General features: G+C 41.7%; 1 protein-coding gene across 6 annotated transcripts in view; it reads right to left on the minus strand.

The window, feature by feature from the left end:
• ELMO1 (engulfment and cell motility 1) overlaps nucleotides 1-22,687 on the minus strand; it is a 635,207-nt gene that overhangs the window by 408,930 nt on the left and 203,590 nt on the right. For all 6 annotated transcript variants that reach the window (XM_049894506.1, XM_049894502.1, XM_049894503.1 and 3 more), the window contains 2 exons: nucleotides 11,372-11,541; nucleotides 1,712-1,747 (listed from right to left, as the gene is read on the minus strand). In XM_049894506.1, the coding sequence (XP_049750463.1) occupies nucleotides 1,712-1,747; nucleotides 11,372-11,541 (206 nt within the window). The remainder of the gene's footprint in view (nucleotides 1-1,711; nucleotides 1,748-11,371; nucleotides 11,542-22,687) is intronic.

Here is a 22,687-nt window from a genome sequence, read left to right on the forward strand (position 1 = left end):
TTCTACTCTACACAGATGGGTTGCCATGAGTCAGAATCAACTTCATGGCAACCAACAGCAATATGCATTCATAGTTCACTGGTTAGCCATAGATCTGGGCAGAGTTTATACACGGAAGTGGGGGCTCATGCCCTCTAAGTCTCCCTTTTTTTATAGATTCCTGCCTAAATATCTAGCTGCTTGTTGTTGTTATTTTTAGGTGCCATTTAGTCGATTCCAAAGCGTAGTGACCCCATGTGACAGAGCAGAACTGTCCCACAGGGTTTCCTAGGCTGTAATCTTCATGGAAGCAGATCACCAGGCCTTTTTAGCCTGTCCCAAATTCTATCTTTGAAATAGTAAGTTACAAAGACAGGCTTTTTGCCCACTCCGCACCCCCTACACCTCCCACCCCTGTTGCTACCTGAATGAGGGACTGACTTCAGGCAAAAACCTGTAATATATCTCATCTGATGCCCACCTGTTCTCTCAAAGATAGACTACCCTCTAATTTCTGCCTACTTTAGGTTGCGATCCAATGCCCTAAAATGGTGGTTTTCAGATTTTTTTTTTAATACTTTGTACAGATTTTATAATTGCTATCTGTGCAAGAGTTAGTCTGATAAAGCTACTCTGATATTTCCAGAACCAGGGCCCCGACCACTGACTTTGGTCTGTGATTTAAAAATGGAAACCATGGTCAGCAGTCAAACAAACCAGCATCCCTAGATACCAAAACACAAAAACTATTGGCAGAAACAGTAAATCAATAATTCTTAAGAAACCATTTTGGATTCAAAACCCCGAAGTCCTCTACATTAGCAAGCTGTGTGAGGTTGACAGAAAGAAAGGTTTGAATTCCAGCATCAAGGCCATGATGTTGTAGGGTGAATATGAATGTGGGATAGAGGTAATGACTATAAACCTTGAGACAGTGCCCAGGACAGAGTCAATTCTCATAAAAGATGGCTTCAACTTCCAATACCTTGAGCTGTTTCTAAAATATTAAATAAATATATTTATATATATAGAAGCTTTACTAAAAAGTCATTCTTGTTTTCTACTTTGTTAGAATTTTATAAAAAGAAGTGCTCCTGCAGCTAACACTTTTTCTTGGTGATGGGCATAGGGGACGATGAGTGATTTGAGTCTAGTATCATACCACAGCACACTTGAAGGTGACCAGGATTTTCACTGAGGGTTTGAAAAACAACATTTTCTAAACCTCCAGATACAATTATCATGCAATTCACTTAATAAGTAGGTGACTGGGTACTTTTTCAGACTCAAGGTAAATCATTTTCATTCAATACTTCGATCGTGAGTTTTTGTTTTTAAATGTGGATCTTTTTCTCACTGAGCCATTGAAGAAAATCAAAGACTCTGACTTTGAACATCACATATGCCACAAAAAAGAAAGTTTTTGTTTAAAGTAATATATAAAATTATGCCTAGCCTTGCTCCAAGAGAAGGGTAGCAAGCCTGATGTGATCACTTTAGTGGTTACAAACATAAATACCCTTTCCACTGTAAAGCAAAAGGAAAAGGGAAATAGATTTTTTAAAGAACCTGTTTATAAGAACATTCAACAGCAGAAAAAAAAATTCAGTCACTCAAAATATCTAGATGAACAGTTACATCTAAATATACAATCGGTCAGAGGATAGGATTTAATTATGCAGAGAAAATGGAAGTGTTAAGTTGTCAATATCAATTGATCATATATTCTTACCAAGGCTTCATGATCTTCTGCAATTTTTGGTATCGTCTGCAAAAAGTAAAAACAGTCACGTGAGGACTATGTTTAAAAGCAATGATTTTTACACAAAGAACACATCTTGGAAACAAACTCAGTATTAAACATGTTGTTGTTGTTACTTGCTGTTGAATCAGCTCTGGCTCATGGCGACCTTAGGTATAACAGAACTAAATGTTGTCCGATCCTATACCACCTTCATGATCATTGCTGTGTTTAAAAATATTTAACTGCCATGAAGTAAGGAAAATTTATCCATTTCGAAAATGATTCACCGTAATAATTCAGTATTCTTTAATGATAAGAAACAATCATTAAACAAATTAAGCCACGGTCACCAACCTACTGCATTTACTTATGAGTAGAAGCCAGCACAGTGGTCAAGAGCTCGGCGGCTAACCAAAAGATTGGTAGTTCAAATCCACCAGCCACTTCTTGGAAACCCTAAGGGGCAGTTCTACCCTGTCCTACAGGGTTGCTATAAGCAGGAATCAACTTGACAGCAACGGGTTTGGGGTTTTGTTTGTTTTTTAAGGCAACAAAGAAAACTCCTTTGGATCAGAGTTGTTGTATGTTCAATGGGGGAAATAAATCCCTAGAGATAAAAATGAGTATATTTTCAATTTACAATACTAAGCCAAAAAGTACTAGACCAATTGTTCTTAAGTATGAAGAAATATCTGATTATATTTCTTCGGTAAAATGCCCACTAATTCTACTTTCTCTTTTCTTAAGAGAAAAGAGAGTTTCCTCTACATGGCACATTGCAATAGTATTGGGCAAAAGGTTGGAACTGCAGGGTGGTAGCCTGCAAGAAAAATGTGCAGTAGACATCTATTGGCAAGAAGTAACAATTAACCTTCTTAAAAAGCTGGCTTCAGGATGTTAAAGAAACCAGTGTTTCTGGTCAGACTACTTCCCATCCCTCAAATGTGCCAAATCTCTCTGGCTTAAGGCATGTTTTTCCCTCTGAATTGAATACTCTTCCCCTCTTTCTCCAACTGGCTAAGTCCTACATAAACCTGAACTCATCCTAGGGTCTTCTGGGAAGCTTCCCTGATCTCTGTCTTCCTTTCTTCTGCCAGACAGGGTGGCACCCATGTTTGCACACTGCAGGTCCTAAGGAAACATCACTCCAGGATTTAGGACTTCCAGCTCCTTGAAGACCTGGGCTGTGAGCCACTAGGAGTGCAATGTCAAGCATATAGACAGTAGGTACTCAATGAATGGATGATAGAAGGTTTGGTTCTTTAGAAGAAGTTCTACATTCTCAAACACATGAAATGCAACCACTTGAGAAACCTAACTGATCCCGAGAAGACCTGATACATATAGTCTCTGCTAAAACCGTGAGGTTAAAAATGTGTATAAAGAACTGCTGCTTCTTCCTCTTTCCCTCCCCCTCCTTTATCTGCCCTTCTTTTAAAAATATTTATTAGCTAGCTTGCTTGCTTACAATTCATCTCAACAGTCCTTTATATAAATACATGCTTTTGACTCTTCCTTTGAACCCACTGTGACATCTACCTGGTTCCCTCACATCGTGAGTAAGATAAAATTATTTTTAACGTGGGTTCATTTTATATCTGCATAAGCATCATTATTTTACCTTTTCCTGAAAATGAAACCCCAAACGGGAAGATATTGTACATAATGGTTGACCTATAATCTTCAAAAATGCCCAAGGCATGAACGACATGGAACCACTGAGGAACTGTTCCAGACTGAGGGAGACAAGAAACATGGCAACTGGGTTCCTGGTACAGTCTCGAGTTACAATCTTTGCATTAAAGGACTAAACTAGGCCTACTGGGGAAGCTTGACTCACAGCAACCCTATAGGACAGCGTAGAACTGCCCCATAGAGTTTCCAAGGAGCGCCTGGGGGATTTGAACGGCCAACCTCTTGGTTAGCAGCCATAGCACTTAACTACTACGCTATGAGTCGGAATCGACTTGACAGCAGTAGGTTTGATTTTGGGTTTTGGGAAGCTTGAATGGGGTCTCCAGATGAAGGGTAACAGGACTTCTCTGTTCTACTTTTGAAACTTTTCTGTAAGTTTGAAACTGCTTCAAAATAAAATTCCTAAGTGTGTGTGTATATAAAGCAGTCAATGCAAGGTTTCAAAATAACTTTCCAGCCTGAGGCCTGAGCACCCTTAGGTTTCTATTTGTGACCCACGCCTTCTAGCAGACCCTAGCTTTGAACAAATTCATTGCTGAGTCACGGTGTTTCTTACTTCTCAACTTTTGTATCCTTGCTTCCGCTTCTGATTAAGTCTAGGCAGAAAGAAAACTTTTGTTGCCATGATTTGCTGTTTTCCTAACTTGAATAATCTCTTTCTCAATATACTCATCTTTTTTTTTTTTTTTTTAAAGAAGCATGACCAGAGGAGGAAATCACTCTGGAAAGGCTTACGTTTCAGAGTGGCCAGATGCCTCTTGCCTCCACCCAAGGAATGGCATTCTTGTCTACAGTAGAAGAGAATCTTTTCTCTAAACAGGCTGTGTGACCGTCACCCTGTGTCTCACAATGATGCAGAGACAAAGCAGAAGGGGCTGGGGAGGAGGCAGATCCTATTTGAGGAACTTTCTGCCACAAAACCCCTTAGAAAGCCCCAGAAGGTTGGCCTCTTTGACCTTTGTGATGCAAATTTATGGCAGGGCCCCAGAAGGGCTGTTCCAGTTTGGTTCCAGTTGGACTCCCCCTCCAGACTATGCAGAGGGCATGCCTCAGGAAAGCTCGCTAAAATGGTGCATGCGGGAAGGCCAGGCAGCTTTCGCAGCTGAGGCTGTCTCTGCAAAAACCATGTGGAGCAGCTTCCTTCTGGCTCTGTGGGAGAATTGCTTGCACCTCCCAATAGCACTAGAGGAGGTCATGTGCAGGACACAGGGCATGAGCCTGGCTGCCAGGGAGTAAGTAGGCTGATCAGTGTGGCCTGGTCTGGGCTCAGCTGCTTGGCCAACACCTTTCAGAACAGGCTTATAAGCAGGGCTTCAAAACTGTTTGTTCTGCGTCGGACCCCTGCTGAGAATTTTCATTTCCACCACAGATATAGTGCAGCGGAATCTATAGTTTAGCAAGACCCCCAGGTGATTCTTACGTATAATAAATTTTGAGAACCACTGTTCTACTACTGACTCTCAGAACTGGTCTCTAACAGCAGCATTAGCACCACCTGGGAACTTGTTGGGGGCCCTGGTGACGCAGTGGTGGTTAAGCGTTTGACTGCTAACAAAAAGGTTGGGAGTTTGAATCCACCAGCCACTCCTTGAAAACCCTATAAGGCAATTCTACTCTGTCCTATAGGTCAATATAAGTTGGAATGGACTTGATAGCAATGGGAACTTGTTAGAAATTCAAATTCTCAGCAGGGGTTCAAACCAGACTGAACCCATTCGAAGCCCTGCTTATAAGGCAAACCAAGTTGTCAGAGTTAGAGCTGATCAAAACTTTATTTTCTATATGCTAATCAGTGTCCATGGAGGCTAACATTGTTACTTTCAAAAAAAATTTTTATGTGAGTAGAAAAATTCCAGAAAAGGCCACACACGGTTGAGAACGGCCAGACACTTCTTTATATTCTCTTCAAGTTCCTCCATGTGCCTAACCCATTGTCAGGAATATTGCTCATTGCTCAAATAATATACACTCTGCCAAATGAATTTTTTTTTTTTAAATGAATAAACCTTAAGAATCCATTCTCAAGTGTGGGTGCTAAGCAACATTAAAGCCAAGACATTTGGGGTGCTTAATTCAAGTCATACCTCAATTTTCACAACTACTAAACAGCCACAGCTCTGATCATACCAGGAGAAAATTGTTTGAATAATGATATTTTAATATGAAGCTGTCCTTCTGTTAATGCAACAATAATTTTTATACACATATAACTATATACCTACACACAGCATCAGTCAAACTTCCTCATCCGCATCACGTATGTGACTCCTGGGGTGGGGGGGAAGAGGGTAGTAATTTATACAGCTAATATTGTTTCCTTTTAAGCACTTTATGTATCTTGAAAATAACTTTTGGACTTGGTCCACTGCTCCTAATACAATCCAAGTTTGGAAAAATAACCTCAACTAAGCAAGTAAAACAGCACTTTTAAGTTCCCAGATTAGTTAGAACTCCTCAAATACCTCACTGCTATTTTTCTGAGGAGCGCTGGTGGCACAGTAGTTAAGAGTTTGGCTGCTAACCAAAAGGTCAGCAGTTCCAATCCACCAGCTGCTCCTTGGAGACCCTATCGGGCAGTTCTACTCTGTCCTATAGGGTCACTATGAGTCAGTATCGACTTGACTGCAACAAGTTTGATTTTTTATCTTTCCTAAGAAAACTAGAAAACCTAAGGGAACACAAGTCCAATATGAACCAAGGTGTTGGGAAATGGAAACACTCCTAGACAAATGGTAGACTATAAACCGGGACACTTGAGCAGGCTGTTAGACTGTTCATATTTTAAAACACCTTTCAGATGTGTATGTACTGTGAATCGGGAATCTTATTCCAACAACATGATTTAAAATGGCCTCAAAGATTTTGCTAAAAGAAAAGCAGATTAGAGAATGTTCCCAATGGTGAAAAAAACTGACAAGAACAAAAATGTCCAACAAAGGATGAGTTAACTATACTGTCACGCACCTTCAAATTACTATATCGATTGAACTAACACAGAACTCTAAAATTAAAATAATATGTAGGTGACAAAAATAACTGGGGGAATAATATTTAATGACGTGGAAATATTGTTAGGTATAAAAAGCAGGTTATAAACCCAAACCAAACCCACTGCCGTCAAAGTTGATTCCAAACTCATAGTGGCCCTACAGAACAGAGTAGAACTGCCCCATAGAGTTTCCAAGAAGCGCCTGGTGGATTCAAACTGCCAACCTTTTGGTTAGCAGCCTTAACACTTAACCACTATACCACCAGGGTATAAAAAGCAGGTTATAAACAGCATAAATATTATGATTCTACTTAGAATGTGGGATTAAAATAATTTTTCTTTTCTTGTTCCTGCTCATTTACATATTCTTTTATAAACACTAAGTATGCTTTTTTTAATTATTAAGGAAAGAAATTTAATTTAAAAAAGCTGTCTGAGTTTTTTTTGTAAATACATGAACTTCACTTTTTTCACTTGTGACTTTTCTGCCCAGGGTGGTGCTACAGCTTACTCATATTCCAACAGCCTCATTTTCCTATCTCATTGCCAAGCGGGAAGGAAATTATAACGATCCTGCCCTTTCATTCTTGGAAAAGCTCCCCCTGTTCTTTTGCCCCCAGTAATGGCTGATCGTTTAACAATGGTAGGATACAAGACAAATTGCCCAACAGTCTGCGTGCTTAGAAACACAGGCAACGAACAAGGTGTTTTATTCAAGACCCAAAGAAGAGCTGTATTATTCACCACGTTTGGTTTAGGGTTGCAAGTACCATTTTTTGTTTTCTTTCAAATAAAATATCTCATTTCTGAGAAATCTTTCAATAGCCTTTTTTTTAAAAAAAACAATGTACATTCCTTAATATGCCTTATTGGACACCATGTCCTCCATAAATTGGGGAGCATGTTTCCCCATGACTTAATTTGCTTTCACATCTATACTTCAAGCAGAAATTGTAATAACATTTCAATTTCCACAAGGATAGAAAATTAAATTCAAGCTTTAAACTTTGCCCTCTGCCAAAATGATGGTCCTCACAGCTCCTTTGTCACTGATTCTGCCCACAGTCCCTCCTGGTACCAGCTGAAAGAGCCCTGACAAGTTCAGCCTTGGGTAATGACAAGCAGGTGAGTCCTCTTTGAATCTCATTACAACTCAATGGAAAGAGAAAAATTCCAGCTACGTTTCTTCAGTGTTTCCTAAAAATTTCCACAGGTCCTGCTTTAGGACAGACAGCCTTTGCCTACCCTAGCTGGAAGGCAGCCCAGGAGAGTCATAACTAAATGCCTTCCAAATTGCAGGCTCTATTTAATTTGTATGGTTTCCATTCCAAAGGTTTCCTGCTAATTAATTAAAGTCTTGCTGTAAGTTTAATGGAGAAGTCAGGTTTTCTTATAAGAAAAATGCCTTCCTGTTTTCTATTTTATCTCAGCAAAAGATCTGAAAGTCACCGTGGATCTGGGTAACATCTTGGGGGTAAGTTGCAGGACCCAGCAGAAGGAAGGCAGGAGGTTGGGCTGGCCTGACCCTCCTGCCTCCATCTCCAAAAATAGCATGACTTTGAATTTGTGTAAAACGGTGAGGGAGACACCCAAGGTGATGCAGAGAGACATCATTCCCTCCGGTAACAGTGTGACAGAAAGCCTAAGAGACAAGCACAAAGCAGAACTCACCCGAATCCTGGTCCTGAGTGGTTTATCTACCTGAAACCTGACTGTACGAACAGAAATTGGGATGGCTTACTGATTATAAACAGTGAAAATATTAATAAGCATGATGCTGTTAATAAAAAACAATAAAGGGAAATCAGTTGCTTTGGTTCACATAAACACATTCGGTACTGAAATTTTCTCACGTTTGTACATCTGCCACATGGAGACAGAATTCAGACTCGCCATCCCTAATCCTATTCTGGGGGAAGGTGCTCCTTTTGGGCAGCATTTACTGTCCCAGCAGAAGAGGGGGTTGCTTATAGCAGGGCCAATGTTTGGCACCGGGAATTGTGGTTCGGTGGTAGAATTCTTGCCTTCCGTATGGAAGACCAAGGTTGGACCCCCAGCCAACGCACCTCATGTTCGGTCACCTCCCACCTGGCAATGGGGGTGTGTTGCTGTGATGCTGAACAGGTTTCAGTGGAGCTTCCAGGCTAAAACAGACTAAGAAGAAAGGCCTAGCGATCTACTTCCGAGAAGCAGCCACTGAAAGCCCCATGGATCACAACAATCCAACACACAGCCCATCATGGGGATGATGCAGGACTGGGCACCATTTTGCTCCACTGGGCATGTGGCCGCCATGTTCCACAGCAGCTAACAACAACAACCACGTCTGACAACTACATGAAGTAATCCACAGGTAACAACTAAGGCATTTATATTCACAAAACACATACTCCTCCACTGCTGACTAGAAACAAGAAAGGAGGGACCTTGGGCATTCCATACTAAATTTCAGCCTAGACCTTCTGTCACAGATAGAACCTTCCCTAACCTTTCTCCTATGTTGAGCCCCTTACATCCCTAAACTTATTTTCATTCAGAATCTCTCTAACCTATTTATAGTAATCCCTTTGGATTCTGATCGGCCCCAGGGTTTGAGTTCCCTAGTCCTATTCCAAGTTGATATACTCCAAAAATTTCATGAGCAGAGTTTTAGTCATCATTAAAAAGAAATAAATGATACCTATCGACAATGGACCCTTTCCAGATCACCCAAGCCTGCATGCCAGTCCTCTTGGGTTTCACTTGTTTTTTTCTTAATCGGTACTAGAGACCCAGACCCCATCATGTACAGAACATTCCCTGTATGGTAAACATCCCTGCGGTTGTAAAACATTCTCTCTTTGAATGAGAAAACAAGAATCTTTAACGAGTGCCAATTGCAGAGGCTAAATGATGCCAAGTGTAGGAGGAGGTAGGAAGGAAGGAAGGAAGGGAGTGGGCTGAGACAGGTCTCCAACATGTACAGTCATCAGTTCATTCTTTGTATCACTAGGTACTGAGGAGAGATTTAAATGACCCAGATTTAAACCCCAAATCTCAATGAAATTTACTCCTTTCTAATAAATATTCTAATTTTGAAGATTATTAATTTAGCATATTCATACCTAACAGATTTAATGATTTAATACCAGCAATTGAACACCACTAATGTACACACTCTGTGGCTGTGGTGGTTCAGTTGTAGCATGTTCACCTTCCACGTGGGAGACCTGGGTTCGATTCCTGGCCAAGGCCACTTAAGCACAGCCACCACCCATCTCTCAGTGGACTCTTACGTGTTGCTATGATGCTGAACAGGTTTCAGTGGATCTTCTAGCCTAAGACTGACCAGGAAGAAAGGCCTGGTGATCCACTTCTGAGAAATCAGCCACTGAAAACCCTATGGATCATAATGGCCTGATCCCATTATGCACGGAGTCACCATGAGTCAGGTGCCAATTTGAAGGCAGCTGTAACAACAACAACATACACATTCTACTAGTCTGTGCCAATAGCACTGGCTATACAGGAAGGGACAGTTTCCTGTTAATGCTGCCCTGGCATTCAGCAGTCAGGGGAGCTCTTTCTCCACACACTTAAGAGCTAGACACACCTAGTTCCTTACATTCCCCAATCACACCAAGAGTATCAAAGCCCTAAGTAGGTGAGCTCCTCAATCAGAAATATCTATCCCTTCCTTGATCATGATAGAACTCAAGCTCCTCCTTCAAGGCCTTATTCACATGTCATCTCCTCTGTGAAACTCTGTGAGATTTAACAGGCCCATCCTCTAGATTCCTAGACCTCAGGAGAAATTATACCCCAATTTAATTCTAACTGTATAATTTTTACTACTGAGTGAGCTCCAACTCAGGGTGACGCTGTGAACAAGATAACAAAATGTTACCCAGTTTTGCACCGTCTTCACAATTGCTGGCATGCTCAAGTCCTTTACTGCAGCCACTGTTTATTTTGAATGCCTTCCAACCTAGGGAGCTCATTTTCCAGCACTATATTGACAATATTCTGCTGTGATCTATAAGGTTTTCATTGGTTCATTTCCAGAAGTAGATTGCCAGATTTTTCTTCCTAATCTGTCTTAGTCTGGAAGCTCTGCTGAAACCTGTCAACAAAGGGTGACTCTGCTGATGTTTGAAATATCAGTGGCATAGCTTCCAGCATCATAGCAATATACAAGCCACCGCAGTATGACAAACTGACCAACAGGTGGTGGCTGCTTCCAACACACACATAGGTCTCTCCTCTAAACTGTCCCCAAATCCGCCCCTGTTCCAGCCCATCTATGCTTTCACCAATCTTGTCAGTTACGAAATCTGATTTTCAAAAAGCTTTCACAGAAAAAGATTACACTGCATAATAGTCTCCAAAATTTCTGGAAGACACATCTCACATCTGTTTTCATTTTCCTACCTCCTATACTTTTGCACACAATAATAGGTACAATAAATATTTATTGTTTTTAATTAAAAACAATTAAGGGTATGTATTTAATCATTAAAATGTTAATTAAAATTTACTTCAGGGAAAACATTTTGACTTGGCTTAGTACTTTACTAAGTTAGGTGCTCCTTTTTTTTTTTTTTAAATTAAGTCAGGGAAGGAAAAGTTTTCTTGGGAATAGGCAAGGAAAATGAGGGATTTATGTGTTATCGAATTATAATTTTAGTGTTGGAAAGGCCCTTATAGATAATGACCTAATTTTGTTTCCTTAGAAATCTGAAATTTTAGTTATTTGGTGCATTTCTATTTTGCCACAGATACTGGCAGGCTGGTGGGTGGAGGATGTAGAGCTACTTAAATTACAAACTCACTATCCAGGTATTTTCTTAAAGGCCAATTTTTCCTGGGCCTAACCAGGTTTCTGATCTTTTAAACTAGGAACTGTAAGTATAAGGAATGTAACCAGTATCAAAAATGCTAGTCAGAGTAGGACAGATTGAGAAGACTAGACAAAAGCTACTTACTCGGTGCCACTTTCAACCATCTGGGTGAGGAGAGAGATGCCGTCTAGATTGATAAACTCCTGGGCGAACGTGACGTCCCGGGAAAGGCTGGCCAAGTCTTTCAGGGCTTCCAGCTTGGCATCCATACTCGATGACTGGATCCGTTCGTGGAGCTGCTGGGCATTTTGAGCCTCACCAGGAGCAAAGACAAAGGGAAGCGTGTTCACAGTGGAAACCACAACCAACAGCATAATGGATGTTTCATTGAAAAACAAAGATACAAAGGCCCAAGGTGCACAGACTACAGAAATACAGCAGACTGGGCACGTCAGAAGCAGATTTTCCAACCACTCTGACTTCACCTGTAGTGCACGGTCCATTAACTGCATGGTGAAAATCAGTCATATTCTGTCAACAGGGCCCATATTACTGTTTCAAAGAAAAGTGAGAGCAAATAAACAGTCAAGCCCCAAAAACTGAACACAGTGTGGCAAAAATAATAATAAGCCAGTTGCCATCAAGTTGATTCCAACTCCATGGTGACCCCATGTGCATCAGAATAAAACTGTGCTCCATAGGGATTTCACGACCATGACCTTTCAGAAGCAGATCGCCAGGCTTTCTTTCAAGGTACCTCTGGGTAGGTTCGAACTGCCAACCTTTTGGTTAGTAGTCAAACGCTTAACCATTTGCACCACCAGGGTCTGCTGGGTGTGGCAGAGAGGAGGGGAAAATAGAATGGATGGTTACTATTTTTAGTAAAATTGGTCTAGAAGTGACAAAAAGCTATTTGCTTAGTTAAGCGATTACACACATTTATACAGCATGCTCACCCACTTAGTCAGTACTCTGAGTAATAACTGCCTACACGCAACCCTCAAAAACATCATTAGGCACCCAAATAATCTTTCTGTGTTACTGAAATTCTTCCAACACTACATCAGAGGGCTTGTAAAAGTCAATTTTCTACAACATGCTCTCCACATGCTTTGGTTAGTGCATAAATTTGAAGCAAAATAATTTGGGTGCCAAATTAACAGCAATGCCTAAAATTAGACTCCTCCTTTTCTAAGGCATTTGGACTCGGCGCCTACACTGAGGACAGAGGAATGGAAGTTTTATCGAAGGAGCTGAACTTCTGGATGATAACACATCGTCTATACGATCCATTCACCCACTAAAGGTTTTCATATCCACTTTTCAGATGGAGCAGACAGTGAGGAAAATGTTAATATTTTCTGCTTCTGTTTTTGCTTAATGGAAATTTACTATCTCAACATCTGCTGTAGTTATTATTTAACTCAAAACCACAATGGCTGAAGCACTCTGCCATGCTCATATTTTCCTTCTTGGGCACTTGCTTTCACCTTTGACACTGTGATATTTCAGACAAACACAAAGATGGGACATTTTGACCCCAGCATTTAGGTATCTCTCCTGAACAAAAAGTGGGGAACTGTAGCACGGTTAAAAATATCTGAGGAGCTGCATCTGAACCCTAATGGGGTTAAGGTTATAGAATGGAGGCAGAGAGTCCACTGGGCATAGACAACAAAAGGACTCCCCCTCGATGGCATCGTGGCCAGGCCACAGTAACTTCCCTTCTTCCTTCTTTTCTCCCTTCTCCCTTCCAAGCTTTACTGTCACCAAGAAGCAGTCCCGGGGTGGGGGGAGGGAGGGGGAGGGTCCTTTAACTGGGAAAATGATCAACTATTCAGGGACCATGACAGAGATAATATTCATGCCCCCATCACTTGGTCAGAGGTCTACCATTTAATTGGAGTCCCTGAGAAGTGCAAATTGTTAACATGACTGGCTGATAACTGAAAGGTTGCAAGTTCAAGTTCACCCACAGCTGCCTCTGAGGTGTGCCTGGCCATCTACTTCTGAAAAAACAGCCACTGAAAATCCTATGAAGCACAGTCCTACTTTGACACATATGGGGTCACCATGAATCAGAGGAGGCTGGAAGGCAACTGGTTACCATTTAAATAAAACCAAAAACAGATACTTTGTATCCAAAATTTGAAAGACGGAGAGAAGAAGGAAACAGTAGGAGAGCTGGACACCCCCTCAACTTGTCCACTGATTTCCAGATGTCTGACAAGTCACTCCAAAGCTAAACTTCCAATCTTTTGAAAACGGGAAGGAGGGTGGAGAGCTGAATAACAATCTTGTTATTTTTTAAAAATTTTCAAAGATATACTATGCTCCAAAATTTTCAAATGGATGCACACAGTAAGTACACATGTTGTTTTATGACACTCATTAACAATCCCACAACACATCAACACCCTTCCTTCTCAACCTTGGGTTCCCTATCACCAACTTTCCTGTTCCCTCCTGCTTTCTAGTCCTTGCCCCTGGGCTGGTACACCCCTTTAGCCTCATTTTGTTTTATGGGCCTGTCTAATCTTTGGCTGAGGGGTGAACCTCAGAAGTGACTTCATTACTGAGTTGAAAGGGTGTCTGGGGGGCCATACTCTCAGGGTTTCTCCAGTCTCTGTCAGACCACCAAGTCTGGACTTTCTTTTTGAGTTGGAATTTTGTTCTACATTTTTCTCCAGCTCTGTCTGGGACCCTGTATTGTGATTCCTGTCAGAGCAGTCAGTGGTGGTAGCCAGGCACCATCTCGTTGTACTGGACTCAGTCTGGAGGAGACCGTGGACTAATCTTTCCTTGTATCTTTGTTTTCTGCATTCTACCTTGCTCCCAAAGAGGTGAGACCAGTGGAGTATCCTAGATGGCTGCTCACAGGCTTTTAGGACCCCAGACGCTACTCACCAAAGTAGAATGTAGAACATTTTCTTTATAAACTATGTTATGCCAATTGAGCTAGATGTTCCCTGAGGCCATGGTCTCCTTAGCCCTCAGCCCAACAATTCAGTCCTTCAGGGAGTTTGGATGTTATCTATGGAGTTTCCATGACCTTACCTTGTACAAGCTGTGCTGGCTTCCCCAGTATTGTATACTGTCTTACCCTTTCATTGTCACTATCATTGTTAATTAACTGATTTTGATGTTAATACTCATAATAACATCAGCTCCTGGTTACCTAGCACTTTTTATGAGCCAGATCCTATTCTAAATATCTTCATGAAGTAATAATCCACTTCATCTACTTTTGTCTTCATTTTACAAAGCTAACAATCAAGCACAGAGAACTTAAGTAACCTGCCCAAGGTCACATAGCTTCTCAGTGCTGGAGCTGAGATCAAACCAGGGCTGTCAGACTCTGGAGAACACGTTCTACAGCAATGAATCTCAAAATTTTTGCATTCGTTAGAGTCCCAAGTCCATAGGCTTGGGATGGTTAATGTGCAATTCCTAACCCAAAGCCTGGTGGCTTGAGTCCACACACAGGTGCATGAAAGAAAGTCCTGGCAATCCGATTCTGAAAAATCAGCCATTGAAAACCCTACGGAATACAGTTCTACTCTGACACACATGTAGTTGTATGAATCTGGGGTGACTCAGCAGCGACTCGTACTAGTACTTGTAGGCCTGGGGTGTGACCCCTGCAATTATATGTTTAATCAGCTCCCAGGTTCTGCTGAAGCTGCTGGGCCCTGAATCACCCAGGAAGAACCACTGCTCTAAAGCACTAAGGAGCCTGAATCTTGGAGAGATGATGGAAGGTACAGCCCTGCTCAACTGGGCACAGCTGGCTCAGCTCTCTGCCTTCCGATTACCGCCTTGTCTTCCCCAGCAGGGACATAATAAGCCTCTCCCCTGTTTACTGTGACAAAAAACAAACCTGCTTGCCCTTTAAACGTGTGCACTTTCCAGGAGGAAACTTTGCTAAGAAAATTAAGGGAAAAAAAAAAAGAATAATACTTAGAGAAGGTAGATAAATGGGATTCGTTACACTTTTTTCTACTTCTGCATGTGTTCGAAGTTGTACCTAATTGAAAATAAAACACCAAATAAAATTTAAAATGCAGAGAAGAGAGACAACAACAGAAACTCGACAAGGACAAGTGTCCCCAGAAAAGGAAGGAGACTAAATAGTTCCTGTTATGGACTGAATTGTGTTTCCCCAAAATATGTGGACGTAATCCTGCTTGGAAATAGGGTTTTTCTTTTGTTAGGTTAATAAGGTCACGCCTGTGTAGGATGTGTCTTAAACCTAACCACTTCAGAGTTATAAAAAAGCCCAGAGTAGACACAGGTACACATAACCACACACAGGAGAGACGCCATGCGAAGATTGTCTACAAGCCAAGAAACGCCAAGGAACACCAGGGATGACCAACAAAGAAAGAATCCATATCCACAAGACCTTGATTTGGACTTTTAGCCTCCAGAGCTGTGAGAAAATAAGTTTCTGCTCTTTAAAGCCACCCATTTGTGGTATTTCTGTTACAGCAGCACCAGGAAACTAAATCCTAGGTCTGCTAATGGGTTGGTGCTGTAGAAATTGAACAGATTTTACCAAAACAGTCACAAATCAGCACAGGAAACCAATACCCTGACTTGAAGTCCCAGCCAAGGAATCACCCCCAATAAATGTAACGAAGGCGTCCCACAGATGCAACAGGATAAAAAGTTCCTATGGAAACACGCATCCTTCTCCGGCATTCAACCCACTGCCTTAAAATGCTGTGTCCTCTGTTCATGGAGCTTGTTCATCTAAAGACCCAACTCTTCATAAAAATGTAGAATTCCCACAGTTTTGCTTTAGAGTTTTACCATTCTTTTCAAGACCTAAGTGCACCTCTGAGAGAACGCCTCATTAATGACGAAGTGAGTACTGTGGGCAGTGGGTGGGAAAAGCTCACAGAGCTGGAAGTGACACCATGGGGCCGCTTTCTGCTCTTTCACATGTCAGCTCTGGGGCCTTCACAAACTTCACATAACCTCCCTTGGCCTGCTTTTCCTCACTGGAAAACTGAGGCACTGTGATGCATCATGGTTGATTCTCTGGAAGCTGGAACCCACACAGCATAGGGCTTGGCCACCAACAAGTGCTCCATAGATGTGAGCCCCTGATGTCCAAATATGTCTAACAGGTGGGGCATTTTTAATGCAATATTTTTCCAGTTGGAAGCAAAACAGGTGGGGATTTTTTTTTAACCTTCTCTAGTTTCTAAATAATGTGGATGTAAAATTTTTATTAGAAAGATTAATGTGAGAATACTTTTATTATAAAAATATTGAATTTTTTAAACAATACAGTGGTTAAATAAATCATGGTACAGTCTTAAGAGAAAATATTATATGAAATTAAAAATAAAGCTTTTAGAGAATGTAAGATAGTGTGGCACATCCTCGTGATGGAACATTAAAAGAAACCAAAAACCAAACCCAGTGCCATCGAGCCGATTCCGACTCATAGGGGCCCTATAGGACAGAGCAGAACTGCCCCACAGAGTTTCCAAGGAGCACCTGGTGGATTTGAACTGCCGACCCTTTCGTTAGCAACCACTAGGCCACCAGGGTCAGCCAGGATATAAACATATATTATTGTTTGTAGGAGTGAGGGGACCGACGGGACCGACCGACGGGACCGACCGACCGATGTGTGTGTGTATTCACTTGAATGTAAACTCCAGGACGAGAGGAAACTTGTCAGTCTTTGTCACCACTGTGTCCCCATCACCTAGAACAACAGTACCTGGAGTTAAATAAAATTTCACTAAATGAATATATATATAAGAATATACATTCATATGTACATGCATATATACATGTATTCATAGATATTTACATAAATATTAGCAAAGGAAACAAGTCAAAATAAGATCTGTGGTTATTTATGAATTGTAATATTTGGCATGCTTTTCTTTGTAGCAAGCTGCATTTCTCAAATTTTCCATAATGATTCTGCATATTTTTATATTCAGGAGGAAAAATCAACATTATTAACAAATAAAATAGCCTTAGTTCTGCTTTTTCAAGCAGTTAGCACAGATGAAAATAGTCTAGTAGATGTGGGGGCAACAGTATCAGACAGTAAGTTATATTTTCTAGTATTGTTATAAGAATAAAAAAATTCACCTTGAGTCAGCTCAAATAGTTCAATATGTCTGTCTAACACCCTGGATTGAGAAAAGTTCTGGGGCCCAAGCCTTTGGCCAGAGGGAAACAGCCTCATGAGGGGCAGCAGGAGGCACAGGAAAGGCTACTAGGAGTATAAAAACCTATTGCCATCCAGTAGATTACAACTTATGGAGACCCCATCTGTTACAGAGTAGAACTGTTCCTCAGGGTTATCATGGCTGTAATCTTTATGGAAGCAGACTGCCAGGTCTTTCCTCCGCAGTGTTACTGGGTGGGTTCAAACTGCCAACCTTTAGGTTAGTAGTCAAGTGCAAAGTGTTTGTACCAGCCAGGGACTGTACTGGAAGTATAGGTGTCAAGTATTTCCCATCTCTGTTCTGGAGGGTACTAGTTAAAATTATCCCCAAGATGCAAAGGAGAATGAAGAACATCAAAGATATAAGGTAAAGGTGAGCCCAAGGGGGCCACATAAACCAGAAACTACGTAAGTCTGAGAAACAGAAGACCTAGATGGTGCCCCGCTACAACTGATGACCGCCCTGACTGGGAACACAACAGAGAACCCCTGAAGGAGCAGGAGAGCATTGGGATGCAAACCTCAAATTATCGTAAAAAAAAAACAGACTTAATGGTCTGATTGAGGCTAGAGGGACCCTGGAGGTCATGGTCCCTGGACCCTTTGTTAGCCCAGACCTGGAACCATTCCCAAAGCCAACTCTTCAGACAGGGATTGGACTGGACTATAAGAAAGAAAATGATACTGGTGAGGAGTGAGCTTCTTGACTCAAGTAGACACATGAGACTATGTGGGCAATTCCTGTCCGCAGGTAAGATGAGAAGGCAGAGGGAGACAGGAGCTGGCTGAACGGACATGGGAAATATGGGGTGGAGAGGAGGAGTGTGCTATCTCATTAGGTGGAGAGCAGCTAGGAGTACAAAGCTAGGTGTGTATAAGTTTTTGTATGAGAAACTGACTTGATATGTAAACTTTCACTTAAAGCACAATAAATAAAAAAAATTAAAATTATCCCCAAGAAACTTGCAGCATGATTCTAGGTCCATGATGCCAATTAAGAAGTAATGTAAAAAGTCCTTAGGTACAAAAGTTTCACAGATATTTTCAAATGGGCACTCAACATTGCTTGGCAATCCACCTACACTTTCCTAGTATGTTCGCCACGCTCTTCCAAAATTACTCCTTCGCACCTTTTCTTCTCTCCTCTGTCCCTTCCCCGCCTCCCCTTCACTGATAACCTTGTCTCATATTTTACTAAGGAAATCAAAGAAATCAGCCAAGAGTTCCTTCGTCTTCTTAATTCTAAGAGCACCAGTCCACCAGCATCTTTACCCACATGCTCTGCCTACCTCCAGATACTATGGATCAAGTGTCCTTTTTCCTGTCAGCGCCAACACCTCGCCTTAGATTCTCGCCTTGCCTTCTCGAATACTCTACTTCAAAAGTACCCCGTTTTCTTCAGTATCATTGGGTTGTCTCTGCACTGGATCATTTCCAGTAGCACACAGTTTCCAGTAGCTCCTCTTAAACCACCAAACAAAAATGTATGAATATCCACTGACCCAACTCCTCTCCAGCTACGGCCTCATTTCACTGTTTCCACTCTGCAAAAGTTCTGTAATGAAGAGTGGTCTAAAGTCACCACCTCCACTTCACCTCGTATTCTCTCTTCCTCCCACTCCACTCTGTTTCCATTCCCTCCCTACACTGAAAGTGTCTCCATGATGCTATCAATAACTTCTGTGTGGCAGACCCTGGGGTCACTTCCCGCATCAGGTCTTCCCTCATTGTCTTAGTTACCTAGCGCTACTATAATAGAAACACCGCAAGTAGATGGCTTTAACAAAGAAAAGTTTATTTTCTCACAGTAAAGTAGGCTAAAAGTCCAAATTCAGGGTGTCAGCTCCAGGGGAAGGCTTTCTCTCTCTGTCGGCCTTCTCAATCTTCCCCCAGACTAGGAGCTTCTCTGCACAGGGACCCCGGGTCCAAAGGACACACTCTGCTTCTGGCACTGCTTTCTTGGTGGTATGATGTCCCCCTGTCTCTCTGCTTGCTTCTTTCTTTTATATCTCAAGAGTTTGCCTCAAGACACAATCCAATCTTGTACTTTGAGTCCTGCCTCACTAACCCAACTGCTGCCCATCCTCCCTCATTAACATCATAAAGGCAGGATTTACAACATACAGGAAAATCACACAATACCAGGAATCATGGCCCAGCCAAACTGAAACACACATTTTTGGGGGACATAATTCAATCCATGACACTCATCTTCTCAGCAGAGTCTTCAACACACCTAAGTACTCCCTCCTCCTTGAAACACTTTCTTCTTGTGGCTACCTGGAAGGCTCCTCTTCTAAATATGAGTTGAACCTTCTTCTCTACCTTCCCTGTGGTGATCTCATCCAGCCTCAAGACTTTCCAGTTGCCAGAGTGGACTCCAACTCATGATGACATCGTGTATATCAGAGTAGAACTGCGCATAGAGTTTTCATGGCTGCAGAAATAGATCATCAGGCCTTTCTTCTGAGGTGCCTCTGTGTAGACTCGAACCTCCAACCTTCGATTTAGCAGTCAAGTATGTTAACAGCTTGCACCACTCAAGACTTTAAATACCATTTATAGAGTGGTAATTGACAAAACTCTATCTCTCCTAGATAACTAACTAACTGCCTAGTTGACATGTCCACATGGATATCTAGTAGAAAAGCATTGCCATCCAGTCGATTCTGACTCTAATGACCCTATAGGGCAGAGCAGAACTGCCTCATAAAGTCTCCAAGGAGCGGCTGGTGGATCCAAACTGCCAACCTTTGGTTGGAAGCTCTTAACCACTACATCACCAAGTTTTCCAGATATCTAGTAGGTATCTTCAACTCTTCTGTTTCCCCTCCCCACGCCTTCTATTCCAGTAAATAGCATCCCTGTTTATCTTGCCAAAAAATTAGGGTGATCGTAGTAGGCTCCTTCAAGGCACACCACACCAAATCCCTCAGGAAATCTGGGGGACACAGCCTCCAAAACATGCCTGCAAACCTACACATCTCCACTACACAGGCAGCCCAAACTGTTTTCACCTTCTGCCTGGACTACCAGTTGCAGTGAGTAGGTTCCAACTCATGGCAACCTCATGCGTGTCAGGGTAGAACTGGGCTCCACAGGGTTTTCAGTAGCTGTGAACTTTCAGAAGTAGATTGCCCGGGCAAGCGCTTAACCGTCTGTGCCACTCAGGGACCCTCCTGCTTGGGCTATTGTAATGAACTCTCCTCCCCAGTCCCTTTGATGGCATCGCACTGCTACCAAAAATTCTTCACTGGCCTCTTCTCCCTAGAGTTAGGCCTCATGGAGCAATGGTGAGAAATGGAATTTAAGCCATTTTACAATCCTGTTTTTAGTTTCTCAGGTCAGTAGAGAAAACCTGATCCTAAACATTGTTATGTATTGGTAAATCTTATTGCTAAGAAGCTCTGCTAACTTGAGCCTACAGAGCGACTGAAATAATATCATTTTTCTTACTGCCAGTGTAACTACGTAGTAGCAAAAATCAGTATGACCGGGCCTTCTGACCTAAAGAGGCTTCTAATACTGGCTCTCTAAACAAGAAAGTGCAGAAAGGGAGGATCATGCTCACAGCTGACAAAGCAACAGTAGAGGCTGTTGATGAGCAATTTTAGTTACTCTGTCCACAAGGGTCAAGATGAAGAGTAAGGGGGCAAGGGGAAATCCGGCTGTATACAAAACAGCTCTTAAAAATCTAATGTTTGGACCACTGAAATGTTTTTTGCATGGAACATTATGGTTCACCTTTTGTATACTGTATTGACTTTATGATATTACTTATTTGTATATTTATTTGTTGTTGTTGTTAGATGCCGCTGAATTGATTTTCAACTCAAAGAACCCAATGTAACAGAGTAGAATTGCCCTATAGGGTTTTCTAAGCTATCATCTTTACTGAAGCAGATGGCCAGGTCTTTCTTCTGCAGTGCCACTAGGATGGGTTCAGGCCACCAACTTTTAGTTTAGTAGTCCAGCACAAACCATTTGTACCACCTAAAAAAAAAAAAAAAACAAAATCTGTTGCCATGGAGTCGATTCCAACTCATGGTGACCGCATAGGACAGAGTAGAACTGCCCCACTGGATTTCCAAAGAGTACCTGGTGGATTCAAACTGCTGACTTTTTGGTTAGCAGCCATAGCTCTTAATCACTAAGCCACCAGGGTTTCCCTCAAACTCTGATTACCTAGAAATGTAGGTTTGCATCTCTTTAAGGGAAAGGTTATGATCCTTTTTATATGTATATTAGCCACTTGTGAATCCCCCCACCCCTTTGAATTCCTTGTTTATATGTTTTGGTACCTCTTTTAGGGGAGGATGTTTGTCTAGTCATAGGAAATTCTGCAAATGAAAAAATCTAGTCCTCTCTATTACACAAGGAGCCCTGGCGGTGCAGTGGTTAAGCACTCAGCTGCTAACCGAAAGGTCATCAGTTCAAACCCACCAGTCTCTCAAATATGAAAGCTGTGGCAGTCTGCTTCCTTAAAGATTACAGCCTTGGAAACCCTATGGGGCAGTTCTACTCTTTTCTATAGGGTAACTATGAGTTGGAATCAATTCTATGGCAATAGGTTTGTTTTTTTTTATTTACCATACATGTTGCCAACTGTTTCTTCCAGTTTACTGTTTTTGACTTTGTTTATGGCATTCTTTCCAAAGAAAAGTTTGTGCAGTTTTTATTTTCTGGTAGTCAAATTTATCAACCTTTTATACAGCTTCTGGGTTTTGTGTCTACCTAGAAAGGCTCTCCCCACTTCAAATCAAGACTATAAACATATGCATTGTGAGGATCTTTAAACAAAAATGTCAGGAACACAAAAATAATGGTGTGTCAACCCAACCTTCTTCTGATAGGAACAGCAGCCAAAAAACATTTTAAAATCAGCCTCATGCAATGCGTGACCTCAGATTCCATTTCCACAGCTATTATGGCCATGGCAGGCAGAGGAAACATTACTCAGCTACACAGTCTGAAGCTATTCAAACCCTGAATTGCTCTGAAGCTCACACATACTTGCTCACATTCTCCTGGCATGTCCTAGCCATGTTCTTACAATACTGATGAGGCGGTAAAGACACAACATGTGAATGACACATATGTGTAGTAAAGAATCTGGCTTTGACCAAAAAGAGGTCCAGTCTTTGCCCTGGGTTTATGGGAAACATTCTGTGTCATACCTGATAGGAATGTCTTTGTTTAGCATGGAAGTCAGCCACACTGGATCTTAGGATGGAGCTAGCCATATTCAACAGTGGTAG

This window comes from Elephas maximus, chromosome 8 (assembly GCF_024166365.1).
Source record: "Elephas maximus indicus isolate mEleMax1 chromosome 8, mEleMax1 primary haplotype, whole genome shotgun sequence".
In the NCBI taxonomy this organism is placed as follows: domain Eukaryota; kingdom Metazoa; phylum Chordata; class Mammalia; order Proboscidea; family Elephantidae; genus Elephas; species Elephas maximus.